The 13,070-nt window shown below is 38.4% G+C and overlaps 1 protein-coding gene across 1 annotated transcript; it reads right to left on the reverse strand.

The window, feature by feature from the left end:
- Positions 1-1,178: 1,178 nt before the first annotated feature.
- Positions 1,179-12,651, reverse strand: LOC104073803 (heat shock protein 105 kDa-like). Its single transcript, XM_009573728.1, is given in 8 exon segments — positions 1,179-1,284; positions 1,286-1,402; positions 2,326-2,570; positions 3,074-3,207; positions 6,307-6,406; positions 7,612-7,734; positions 9,163-9,303; positions 12,598-12,651. Coding segments are annotated over 7 exon segments (852 nt in total). The 5' UTR covers positions 9,190-9,303; positions 12,598-12,651.
- Positions 12,652-13,070: the final 419 nt, after the last annotated feature.

The following is a 13,070-nucleotide window of genomic DNA, read 5'->3' on the forward strand; positions in this document are numbered from 1 at the left end:
CCGTGTCAGGCAGTTACCTTCCACACACTCCAGGGCACTCCTTAACTGCATTGTATTTCCAGCAGACATCTGGTAAGTTGAAGTCCCCCACAAGAACAAGGGTTAGCGACTCCGAGACTTCTCCCAGCTGCTTGTAGAATATTTCATCTGCCTCTTCATCCTGGTTGAGTGGTCTATAACAGACTCCCATCATGATATCTGCCTTGTTAGCCTTCCCCCTGATTCTCACCCATAAACACTCAAACTTATCACCATTATCAAGCTCTAGACAATCAAAACACTCCCTAACGTACAGGGCTACCCCATGGCCTCTCCTTCCTTGCCTATCCCTTCTGAAGAGTTTATAGCCATCCATTGCATGATTCCAGTTGTGAGTCATCCCACCATGTCTCCGTGATGGCAACTATAGCACAGTTTTCCTGTTGCACAATGGCTTCCAGCTCCTCTTGTTTGCTGCCCATGCTGTGTGCACTGGTGTAGATGCACTCCAGTTGGCCTATTGATCCCACCGCCTTTTTGGGGGAGAAACCCTAATTCTTATGTGACCATTCTCAGGCACTTCCGTGGTTTCTAACACATCTATAATCCTTGTGTCTTTGCTGCTGCATGGATCTCCAACCCCTACCTCCATTGAGATGGCAGACCGAAGGACCTCGCTGGCACACCGTCCCTCAAACATTGGCATGCCGCCCCCAGGCTTCTCTCTCATGAGCCTGGTTTCATCTGTTTCCCCCTTCAAATCTAGTTTAAAGGTCTTTCAATGAGCCCTGCTAACTCCTGTGCAAAGATCCTTTTCCCCCCTTCGAGAGAGGTGTACCCCATCTGTCACCAGCAGGCCTAGTGTCATGCAGACCAACCCATGATCAAAAAACCCAAAATTCTGCTGGTGACACCAGGCTCGGAGCCAGGTATTGATCTGGCAGGTATCTGATTTTGAAGCAAAGAGGGGACTGCTTAAAGAATACACCCAGCATCAGCACTTTCAGTGAAGTACTGCACCACAGAGGAGTACTCTGGAATTTTTAAACAGCATAGTCCCATAAAAAGACCCAGTGAACATGCATGTTCCCTTGTGTGCTTTAAAATGGACCACTTCTGCCATTTCTCATAACTGCATGGCTAATTCTTAAAAAAAGTGATCTCAAGAAATGTTTTAGGTTTATCAAGTGTTGCCAGTACTATACCTGTAGAGCACAGCCCCTAGCTATGGCTTCATCTGCATTCAGCGTTGTACTGACATCTTTGCCAAAGAATTTAGCAATCTTCTCTTTGACAGCAGGAAACTCCCACAATCTCTACAGAAGTTACATCTTCCACTTTCAGTTGTGTTTGTTCCATTAATGAAACCAGAGGCATCTCTATCCTTTGCAGCAAGTCAGCACACAATTCTTCAAATTGTGACCTAAGGAAAGAAATGGAATTAACCAAAGAACGGTTGTCCCACCACTAAGTTTTCCTTGTATTCTTGTTTCCAAACTGATGGTGACCAGGTCTGTTAACTACACTGCAAAGGGACTTAAAGCTAAACCCGGTGAGTAGGCTGAAGTGACAATCACAGACAAGGCAGTACATGAACAGTTGCTTACAGATTTTCCTATGCTGCTATCAATGTATTTAAATAAGATAAAAGGTATCGTCGGGGCAGATGTTATATATTTGCCTCCCAGCAGAAGTTACAGATAAGAATACAGAAAGCACTGATGCTTCCTTTACAATGAAAAACCATTGCCTAAATACTAGAGGGAAGGAAAAAAAACCCCACCACTCTCTCGGCAGCAGTTACAGGACTAACAGTGACTACAAATTAAGTTGTGGCTGTGAGTGTGTGCAAGAGAGAGACAGATACACACACAGAGACTTCATTTACACTCAGGACATAATCAAGTCATCCCCCACAAGCACCGTTTCTGTCCTCCATTTCTCTGCCAATATCCACAGTACTGTAAGAACAGAAAAAAGGAACAAAGCTTCAGTTGTTGCTATCTTGAGAGCAATATGGGATTTAGGTTACCTAAAATACGCAGGAGGCCCAAATATGCAGCCAACCCCCCCGGGTCTGGTTTGCATGCATCAGTCCATGGTTTTAAGAATGTGTCATTCTACAAAAAAGAATCCAAGCTTCTTATGCATGCATCATCACACTGAAACATTGCTCAGATAGCTGAACATTTCACAGCCTTAGTTATTCTTGCATCACAAAAATGCCACAGCTATTCAGCACTTGCACTTAATTTTAGCACAGTAAGTTTCTTTCAAATATGGAGAGAAACACTTGTTTAAGAAATACGGCCACCAAAGCAACTGCCTGTCTTGTATAGAACTCACCTGTTCATTTTTCCAGATACATCAGTATCATTCATGAAACACTCAATATTTAGGGGAATGTCTGTGCTATTTGAACTCATCAGTTTCTTCAGCTTCTCACATTCCTGATACAGACGAAGAAGAGCTCGAACTTTTGCTTTTGGATCCAGTTTGTACTTTGATTTTATTTCTGCACAGAAGTAATCTACTAGCTTTCCATCAAAGTTTCTTCCACCTAGGAAAGGGTCAAATGCTGTGCCAAGTACCTGGTTTGAAAGAACACAATTATTTAGTCTTACGCTCAGTAAAAAAATCAAATGGAATAGCAGTCTTCCAACATCAGCAAGCCTTTGCTTCAAAAAGGTTGGGGACACGTCAGCCTATCTTCCAATGCGCAGGCTTAAGTACTTCCATCAACCATATCAGCCAAAAATTGCTCTTCGCTTTTACAGCGGAACTAGAACTAAGTAACTAGGTGACAATCCTAAGCATTCACAATTTTAATCTATACACACATCCACTTAGAGAAAACAAACTAAATGATAGCAGTTGTATTGTATATCTCACATTGGTGCATATTGCAAGGAGTTTACAGCCTCTGTTTGAAACCATTCTAATGAAATGAAGGACACTGATAAAAATCTTCACCTTTTGACTCATTGCCACTTCCCATGCATTAAATTATTTCAGAATTTTAAAAACAAGGCAGGTTTACAGACTAGTTGATTCTAATGTCTCAAACCCTTTTGTTTTCGTTTAATCTTACTACCTTTAGTTTACTCTTGTTGAATGCACAGGCTGATACTTGAAATGCAGAATGTCCCATATCAACAAACACAACTATCCGTGGCTTCTCTTCAGGAGCTGGAAGGTCTTGTTTATAAATTCCGTAATTCAGAGCCACTGCAAAACAAGTGTCAGATATTATCCACGCAATCTCTAGTGAGTCTCCAATTGCATGCCATCACATCCCTGTGAATATTAAGCTAGAGGATCAAGAGCAGCAAGATGAATCCAGACATATACCTATGCAAGGTCTTACCTACATGGAAGCTTTATTAAATTAATATATGTTGTAGGATCCGAGAAGCAGAAGATCCTTTCTCAGTCATGTATATGCTCTCTAAGTGTTTAAGCATGCAAAACTAAGAAGCAACAACCCTGTTCAGGGGTTTTCTACTTTGATCTGTTTATTAACAACTAATTTTTTTGCTTTGCTTAGTAATCCATAGTAATCAAAATCACAGAGCATCTTTACAACAAAACCCAAACCCAGTTTTGTGTTTACAAGGAGTATCTCCCAGGCATGAAGGTTTTGGTCTGAGAATGGTATAAATGGTCAGCAGAGGCTGCAAAAGGGAAGAATCTCAGTCTATACAGACTATCAGGCAGGGACAGTTTGTGAAGTACATCAAAAGTGTAAAATAGAAGCCAGTGAGGCATGTAAACACAGGATAATGAAGTCAAAGGATAGAACACAGTTTTGCAGCAGCATTCATTCTGGATAGATAGGAGTGTCAAAGCTAGGCAGGAGGCTGATGCAGTAATTGAAGATAAATAAAACCTTAGAGAGTCTTGGCTACATGGTTATGTAGGAAAGGCTGAGATTTTGACATGAGATAGAATGTGCAAGAATGTCCATTTGTGTAGGACGAAAAAATCCCAAGATTAAGATGATGGCCAGGATACTAGACAGATTATCAGGCAAGAGAATTAGAGCATTTGAGAAGGTGGTAAGGAAGGCTGGGAATACGTGCTCTGAAGAGCGATGTTTTATAGTCACACTGACATCCTCTCACGTGAGGAGAAAAGGACACTGACTCCCTCTCTCACATCAAAAGCAGTAGTTCCAGACCATCTGGAACAAGGACAGCCAAGTTTCCCACTGATCAGAGGCTTGAGATTTATGGATTCTGGTGTCTAATGAAGTTCCCCTGCAGTTGGTGCATTCATTCTCATCTGTGTGGATTCTTTGGCATCTATAAAAACCCAATACCAGCACTCATTAATCCCTCCCACAAGCAGTCATCAAGAGGTAGTTAATTAAAACCAGCAACTCTATTTCATGAAATGTATCTGTTATATCCTCGAGATCTAGATTTGACTGAAATTGTGTATTAGTCTGTTCATTCACATAACATTTGTATTTCTGAGCAGACTGAACACATTGCCCTTGTTTCCAAGCTAAATTTATGAACAAAACTCAGTAAGTCACAGCAGAATTTGTCTTTTGTTAAAAAAGAAACCAAGCTATTTTTCTTTTCTGCCCTACTATACCTCAGGACCCCTTCCCCAAAGACATAATCAAAGATTCTTACATTTAAAATATTAGAAAAACTTGGATAGTACTCATTAGCCTTGCAAGGTAAAGAAAAGAAAATTAGAAATGCTATGTGCTACACAGTAAAGAAAGGCTGTTGGTGCTGCTAAGGGGATGAAAGAGCTATCTGCTTTTCTGGGGACTGTTCATGCCAATGACAAAGCTTCTAAAGATCCTTGCTAAAAAGTCCCGAAAAGCTGTCAAGGTTCTTGCATGGCCAAAGACTGGGCTAATGTGTTGTGCCAAACAAACAAAAAGGAAGTGACAATCCTTTCTTGGCAAGGCCTTTAGTTGGCTTATATCACCCCATCATGAGAGGTCATCTCTGAATCAGGTGTGAAGGATTACTTCAGGAGTTGGAAAGGTACTTTTTTTTGACTGCTAAAGTTGGAAAGCATTTCTTTTTTTTTTTTTTAAGTGCTAAACTAACTTTTTTTCTTTATGGATACAAAGTTTCTTCATAAACATTTTGGAAATGGAATTTGAGGTTAAAAATAGAGGGTTGGATATTTGTCTTTCCTCCTCCTCTCTCCACAGTCACCTTAGAGATGTGCAAGCCCTGTAACTCAGAAGAATCCAGGCACATGGGACCAAGTGTACCTACTGTGAGGTCTACACTCACCCAGCCCAAGAATTCACACTACCACACATTCTCTATAGCACTCTTTGCTATATAAACAAAGAATTAAGCTTCAGCTAGATGATACAAACAGGCACCTGTGGCTTTTGCAACAATACAGTCAGATTTGCTCTTCATTAGGTGCAAATACATAGCCTTCAATGTGAAGATCATAATACTGATGAAACAACTATGTTTACTAGAAATCCTATACATTACCACCTGAAACTGATTCTGGAAAAACATTTTAAGATACCACTCCATTAATGCATATTTAAGATTGCTTTACTCCTTAAAAAAATAAAATAAAATATAAAATTCAAAAGCATGAATCCATCTGCTGTGCACCAAAAAAGCTCACAAGGAACATTCTCCCAAAGTAAACTCTTCCTTACTTATCTAACTAATGTGGGCAGTGGGAGCAGAAAAGTAATTGTCTTCTGCTACAGACCTCTACTTCCCAACCCTTCCCCCAGGAAACAAGTGCTAGTTATTATGCCATTTAAAAACATGGAACAAATGCACTCTCACCAAAAACAAACAGAAAAATGCAGGAAGACAGGGTAAGAACGCTTGTTTTAAGAAAGACCAAATAAACTCTTGGTTCTGCCAATGTGTTTTTAGAGTTCTGAACAGATTAGTAAAGGAGATGAATTGCCTTTGCGTGTGTGTGTGTTTTAAAACCACAATTATACTGACAAAAGCCTTGGAAATTACTAAGTGTTGATGCTTAATCAAGGAACTTCCTTTAAGAGTGCTTAAATCCCACAACTGTGCATCATAAGGTTTCTTCCATGAAATCTGGCCAGTAAACTAAGCGGACAAGTAGTCCAGGCACATGTGGTGATTCAAAGAGATAACTATCACTAAAACTTCATCTCTTCTACCCCTTCACACAGAAGACATTAAAAAGAAAGACTGTAAATCAAGAGAAGAGCAACAAGTTTTTAGAACGTTTATGTCTCATGGCTGATTTTTCACATCAGCCCTGTTTCTTAGAGTAACTAAATGCACCCCCTATCACACCTTTCATTTGCAGAAACTGTTATTTTACCCTACTTACCTGCTGTCATGTCATTCATTAATCTAAGACAATTTAATCCAACAATCTGAGCTGCATCCAGAAGGGACCTCCTTTCAGCATCTGTGAAAAATGATGGAACCTGAAGAAAACAGGTGAGAATGGGAAGTTATTTCCAGAAAATGAGATATCACACTGTTTATTTGAAAGTATTCATTTTAAAATGGTATCTATTCCTCCTCTTTGAGGAATACACTTGCTCACTGCAAGTCTTTTAACATGCAACTACTGTACTGAATAAAGACTTCAAATATTCTATTCAGTCAATCTGAGATGGAATTAAACTAGCATCAGCTCGTTTACATGAGCACACACTAGCAAGAAACAAATGAATTATTTGTATACAAATGCTAGGAACCTTAACTACTGGTACAAAATATGAAATGGGTATTATGGAGACATAGAATAACCTTAATCAGAATTAGTAGATGTATTCCTGTCCAAGAAAGTAAGGGCGGGGGGGGGGGGGGGGGGGGAAGTACAGCAATATTACAGATGTGAGAGATGCAAAGAAGTAAGGGATAACGAATCGAGAGAATTTGTTTTGGTCAAAATTACTTTGGGCAAGAACTGGTAAGAGATACTGAAGGAATATGTTTTTGAAAATTTGCTACAGATCTCTAGTATTGGCATTGGACAGTGACATCTGATGTCCTCAGTGACAGAAACTACATCATCAGAAGACACTAACTTTCCAGGTATCAACTGGAGAACAAACTCTTCTAATAACAGAACTAAATATTCCTAGATGCAACATGAGACAGACTTGTTCAAAGAGTCATTGAGAACACTGAGACAGACATTATTTTATACTCAGGCTTTGCAACGGAATGACTGTTCTTTATCTGAGGTCATTTTCTGTGCAGTCATAAATTGAAAAAAAAAAAAAATTAACTTACTGAGAGGATGAACATAAACAGGACAGAAAATAAGGTTTTCAGCTGCCAGAGAGCAAATTTGATAAACAAAGGTGTCTTTCATGAGTAATTAGTGTGCTTAATCTCGGAAACAAGCTGCAGCAGAAGGGTATATACCTAGATCCCAGAAATGTTCTGGATCCAAAAGTTCAGACATCGCCACGAGAATGAGTTCATGAAGTGCGTCAGGGTCTGGAATATGGAAGCGGCCCTGGGATTCCTTTAAGTCAAAAGCTCTAAAGTTAGTTAGGATTAATCCCTTTGTAAGTGCTTACGCAGTGCCCTTTTTCACGCTACACAAATAAAAACAAAATGCCCTCAATAGCTGAAGTTAAAAGACATAATGTTCCTGTGCACTACAATTACTTACAGAAATAACACAGTCTGTTACTGGCTTTTTCAGGTTACTCTCTGCAGTCTCCTTTAATTTAGTCAATAACATAGCTGAAATCTGTTCCACACTGAAAATATGCTCCTCATCCATGTACATGACCTGGATAGAAGAAATAGGTAAAATAATTCCATTATTTCAACTAGAGGAAAAATTACTTATATTTAATGTTTTTTGATACACTGCTGATTAATACTCTATCAATCATGACATGCTTAATTATTTCACTACAGAATTCACTTTACAATTTAATTTCCCAGTTGAGTGTCTACAGAAGCAGTAATTCCATTTTCACAGACTTAAAACATCAAGAACTATATCAACTCTATAGATGAAGTAAATGGCTAGGAAGTGATTTTAGAAGTGACACAAGTCTAAAATGTGACTAAAGCTAGACATGGTCACACAGCGTTATGCCAAAAACGTAAAAATAGCCATCAATTTTCAAACTGCTGCCAACTGCAAAAAAACTCCAGAATTACTTGCTGACTATTTTCCCCTGACATTTTTATACTTCTGCTCAAATATGTGAAGAGTCTCTGAAACAAAGAACTGCGCAACAACAGTTCACCTATGCACATAAAGCAACTAAAAGCTTAAGATGAAGCTCAGCAAAAAGTTTATTTGTTGCTGCCTTGCCAAGAAATTACTCTTAAATCACCATTTTTCTGTGTAATAGAATAAATGGCAATGATGAAGTGAAGGAACATGTTACAATTTATTCTTGAAAATAGCACTTGCCTTTTATTCACATCAGTCCAATTTGGGGAAAAATTAAGTTTAAAATTAAATTAAAATTTCAGGTTTTATAGAAAAATTGTTCTCTAAACATCCTAGTCTTAAATGCACAGCCGTAAGCTAGAGTCTTCATTAGTGAAGCAGCAGCATCTGTTATGCCAGCAAACTTCATTATCAATATTTTTATATACTTCTGTAAATGAATACGATGTGATTAACTGCACCTATTCTAGGAAAACCTAACATTGTATCAGCGAACTCCTTTAAATGTAAGCGAGAGTCAAACCTGCAATGTGGTACAAACTGGTTTTGAACATCTGTTGCAAGTAACTTATACCAGGCAGTCCACTAAAGACAAACATGTCACTCATTTATAGCAATTATTCTAAAGAAGAGTTCTTACTACTTTATAAGGAATTCGTAACCACATAGTTAGACTGTTGCAATGCATTCCACACAAGAATGACAGAAAGGTTAATACTTTGAAGTAAAACCATATGATCTCGTAATTATCTTACCAGTTTTTCTGCCGGGATGTTTGAGCTGGATGTGCAATTTGCCAACAGGCAAGCTCATATTTCAGCAATTGCTCACAAATGAACCTTAATTTGATAGTTAACATCCACTATTTAAAGATGAAGCTGTCTATTCATACAAGAGCTCCTCTTTAAAAGAAAGGTTAAAGAAAACCTTTAGGGTAATTAAATGAAACCTGTATTTTCATGACTAGGTGCTGAAATGTAAGCTTTTAAATTTAGCTGTAAAACCCCAAAAGATACACTGCAAATTTACCTTTACTCCAACTCCACCATTCTTCATAAGAACCAAATCATAGCTCAACTTTTCTTTTTCCTTCTGAACAAAAGGATCATTAAATGCACGGCCATGGAATCTCTTGAAGTTAGATACTGTGTTGTGGGCATGAGTAATTTGCTGTAAAGAAATACAGGATATTTAGAAATCCACTCTTAATCAACCTGCATGTTCAGTGCTGCTCTGTATGCCCCCAAGCATCAGTCAAGTTTTAAGAGAACTGCTCACTCACTTATCACATCTGTTTCTATAACACCTGTAATTGCTATCTGGTACTTTATATCAGCTTATTACTACAGAAGATTATATGAGTCAGAGACATAGATACTTACAGATCATTATATATTAAGTATTATAAGAATTATACAAGTATCTCTAAAACCTCGAAGCAATCAGATGACCAATAACAGGATCTATAGTGCCTACTACTTTAGTCACCTAATTTAGACAGAATTCAAACAATTCAAGATAGGAGCCAGCTTCACAAGTACTTGCAATGAAGGTAAACTGGTACTCCAATCCCAGCCACCTCACCTCCAACCATTCACTTTAAACCCCATCACATTAAGTGCTAACAACTGTTTTCACAGTTACTAAGTTTCAACCTGGTAAATCTCCCCGTACATTTCAATACTTACTTTTTTCACCCTGAGCTACTTTTAAACCACATGATTTCCCTGTTCATGTTCACCTAGCAGTCACTCAAATTCTTGTACCAGATCAAAGGATACAATGCGTAGACAACAGCAAGAAACAGGAGACTTTTTCTGGTAACAATATCAGTTTAAAGTATATGCTAAACTATAGTGCAAGCTCCCCACAGAACCAACTGACCTAAAGAATTTTTTATCAGGAATGCAATGCAGAACAGAAATTAGACTAGTCCAGCCTAAAAGAGATACTGCAAGTATCTCAGAGCAGAATGAATCCTATTCTATTGGAGAGAAACTATAAAAGTGTGTTGTTCTCTCCAGAATAGATTTAGGCAGGTACCAAGAGATTGCATGATAATAACTCAAATGACGAGCATATCAAGGAAGATTCCTAGCATTCACTATCCTCAAAGGAAAGTATCAGTTTCTTATAGCATGCAAAATTTTCTATCATAGAATTGAAGAATTTGTGCTACATTTTGTATTAGAAAGCTATGCAACTATGACAGTTCTCCAACAGAAAAGCTCACTGACAAAGAAGCAGGCCATACCCATACTTTTAAACAGTAACTTTCAGAAAGCTTTCAGTGGAGAGAGAGATGTTAGACCCAAATTCCCTATTGGGAATCATCCCTGGTTTACTCTCATCACCAAACAGTGCTCAGCAATTATTAGTAAAAGCACAAGTTAGTACAGGCCAAAAAACATGCCAGGAACAATTCCAGTACTTTAATGCAATAGAGTATTTAGGTTCCTGTGTCCAAGATCATTTCCCAGCATGGTTTCATTTATTGGTATAGCCATAACTTCAGAGTACTTGAATGCTATGTAATTGACAGCTGTATTGCTGAAGAATGTAGAAGCAAAAATAATTACCATGCAGTGGGCAGAGAAGCACAAACATTCTGGTAGCTTTTATAGCCTAATTTAGAATTAAGCTCAGAGCCTTTTCTAAGAGAACAATCTTAAGATATTTTTAGAGTAATTGTATGCCATTAGGTCTGTAGCATGTTTTAATACCTTTCTGCTTAGTCACAATTAAGAAAGCTGAGAATTATGGTCTGTTAACTAACATACTGCTCTCATCTCCAATGCTACCAGACTTATCGAAAAGAAACAGAAATTCTCTGAGAATTCGCTCCAACAGCAGCTCCTCAAGTGTTAAAGAAAGAGGGCACCTCGGAGTATTATGAGCACTCTCACACATAATCACATTGCTGAAGTCACCAGTCAAAAACTGTTGGTTTTTTTTTTCTTTTGTTCTGTGGGGGTTTTTTGTCTGTTTTTTTTTTTTTTTTTAAAATAAGAAACTCATTCAAATGAAAAGGATCATTTTACTCCCTGACTTAAGTAGCTACTACACCTGAGGATACTGAAAATATAACTTTCAGTTGTCCATCTCAAGAAACTTCTACATTTACAGAAGAAACACAATTTACACCTCAGGCGGTCAGCCAAACTGGACTGATTACAGCAAGAGAAATAAAATGGTAGAATATTTCAGAGCATTTAAGTATCGCATTCTTTTCTTCTGGCAAAAATATTTAGTTTCAACTGCTACGACAACCAAGCATGAAAGATATAGTAACATCTTATAAAGGTTAGTCTGAAGGCAACTGAAGTCATAGGTGTTCATCACTGCAAATACATGCTTTTAAAAGCAATTCGAGAGACAGAATCTACTTCACTTTCAGCTTACTTCACATTTTCAACAGCATTTTCTGGAATAATCTACCAACACTGAAACACACTGGAGAGTACATAGGATTCAGATCACTTGCTGTTTTGAGTAACAACTCATTTCTGCACACTGATGAATCATACTAGTTTCTGACATGAAACAGTGGAAGCAGTCAAACAAAAGCAATGCTAAAATGAAATTTAAGGAAAAAACACAAATATATGTATTTACTTTATTACTCCAAATGTTAACCTGTAACTGAAAGTGTATGTGTGCTTGTGCATATGTAACCTATTCATGTTTCCTTGGCTGTTCAAAATTAAGAGGGGAGCTATTACAGTGGGGGGGGGGAAGTCTCCTTTAGTGCTCTCTCCATGGAAGCCCACTGCAGTCCTTTTACCACATAAGGGATCCGTACAGGCCAGCGGAGGCTGCACGCTTGGTCTCCACCAGTGGCAGTTATGTAACAACCTACGATACCGTACCTGAGGATTTATTTAACCATTACATTTAGTTATTCTAAGATTTGTCAGAATTAAGCTCTCCTTTTAAAATACTACTTTAATGAAGAAAACATTCAATATTTCAGAGCACCTCAATCAAAAAAACCAAACCTAAGGACTTACACCTTCAAAACCACAGGCATCTACCTGTGTAAATGTAACCAAAGGTAGTAAGGTACCTAAATAGCTTTAAGAAACTAAGCTAAGACTTTCCCTTTGCATCTAATTTTAAGAAATTATACACAGTATTCAAAATGTTTTTGTTCAAGTGCAAGGAAAATCCTACATACAACCATTAGGAAAAGAAACGACTTTAAGTTGTCAGAAAAGGAACGTACTCAACTGGAAAATATTACCATTATGAAATGAGAGCAGTAACATTCTAGCAAAAACATCCTGCATTTCTCTGAAGGAAGCATGGCAGCATAGTGCAGCATTTCTAAAATAAAAGGTTTGACAAGGGAAATGAATTTGTTTGGTTTTAACTACAGCAAGCCAACTCTTTACACCCACTGGTACTTGAGCAGTTTGCACTGGCCGATTTGCTGTTATGCACAAATGCCAGGAAATGACCTACCTGATTTTTAGCTGAGACACCAATAGCTCTGTTTTTGGATCCAAACGAAACCACCGATCTGAAAAGAACAACGGGCTAATTAACTCAGTGCTGACAATAAACGCGACTGAGGACTATCATGGATACATTTTCTACAATCGCAATAAAACGCCAAAGTCTTTCTGTTGAAGTGCCATCCTTCCAGCTTGTCGTAAAACACTACAACAAGACGCTTATCCATCTTAAGCTTTTGGCTCGAACCCAGGACTTTTCACGATGGTTTATCTAAACAGTTAAACACGATGATGACAATTCGGAGCTCGCATCCAGCCTAACTCCTACCCATCTGTGTTTGGCTGCTCATAACTTCACAACCAGCTCCTGCTTTGAGCCTGAGGCTTTCTATACCTGACCTCAGACTAACGGAGAACTGCTCTGGGGCAGCTGCAACAGTCCACCCGACCGCAGAGCGAGTGTGTGTGTGCGTGTTCCCC

The sequence above is a fragment of the Fulmarus glacialis genome, unplaced genomic scaffold (genome assembly GCF_000690835.1).
Source record: "Fulmarus glacialis isolate BGI_N327 unplaced genomic scaffold, ASM69083v1 scaffold2693, whole genome shotgun sequence".
Taxonomy (NCBI): Eukaryota; Metazoa; Chordata; class Aves; order Procellariiformes; family Procellariidae; genus Fulmarus; species Fulmarus glacialis.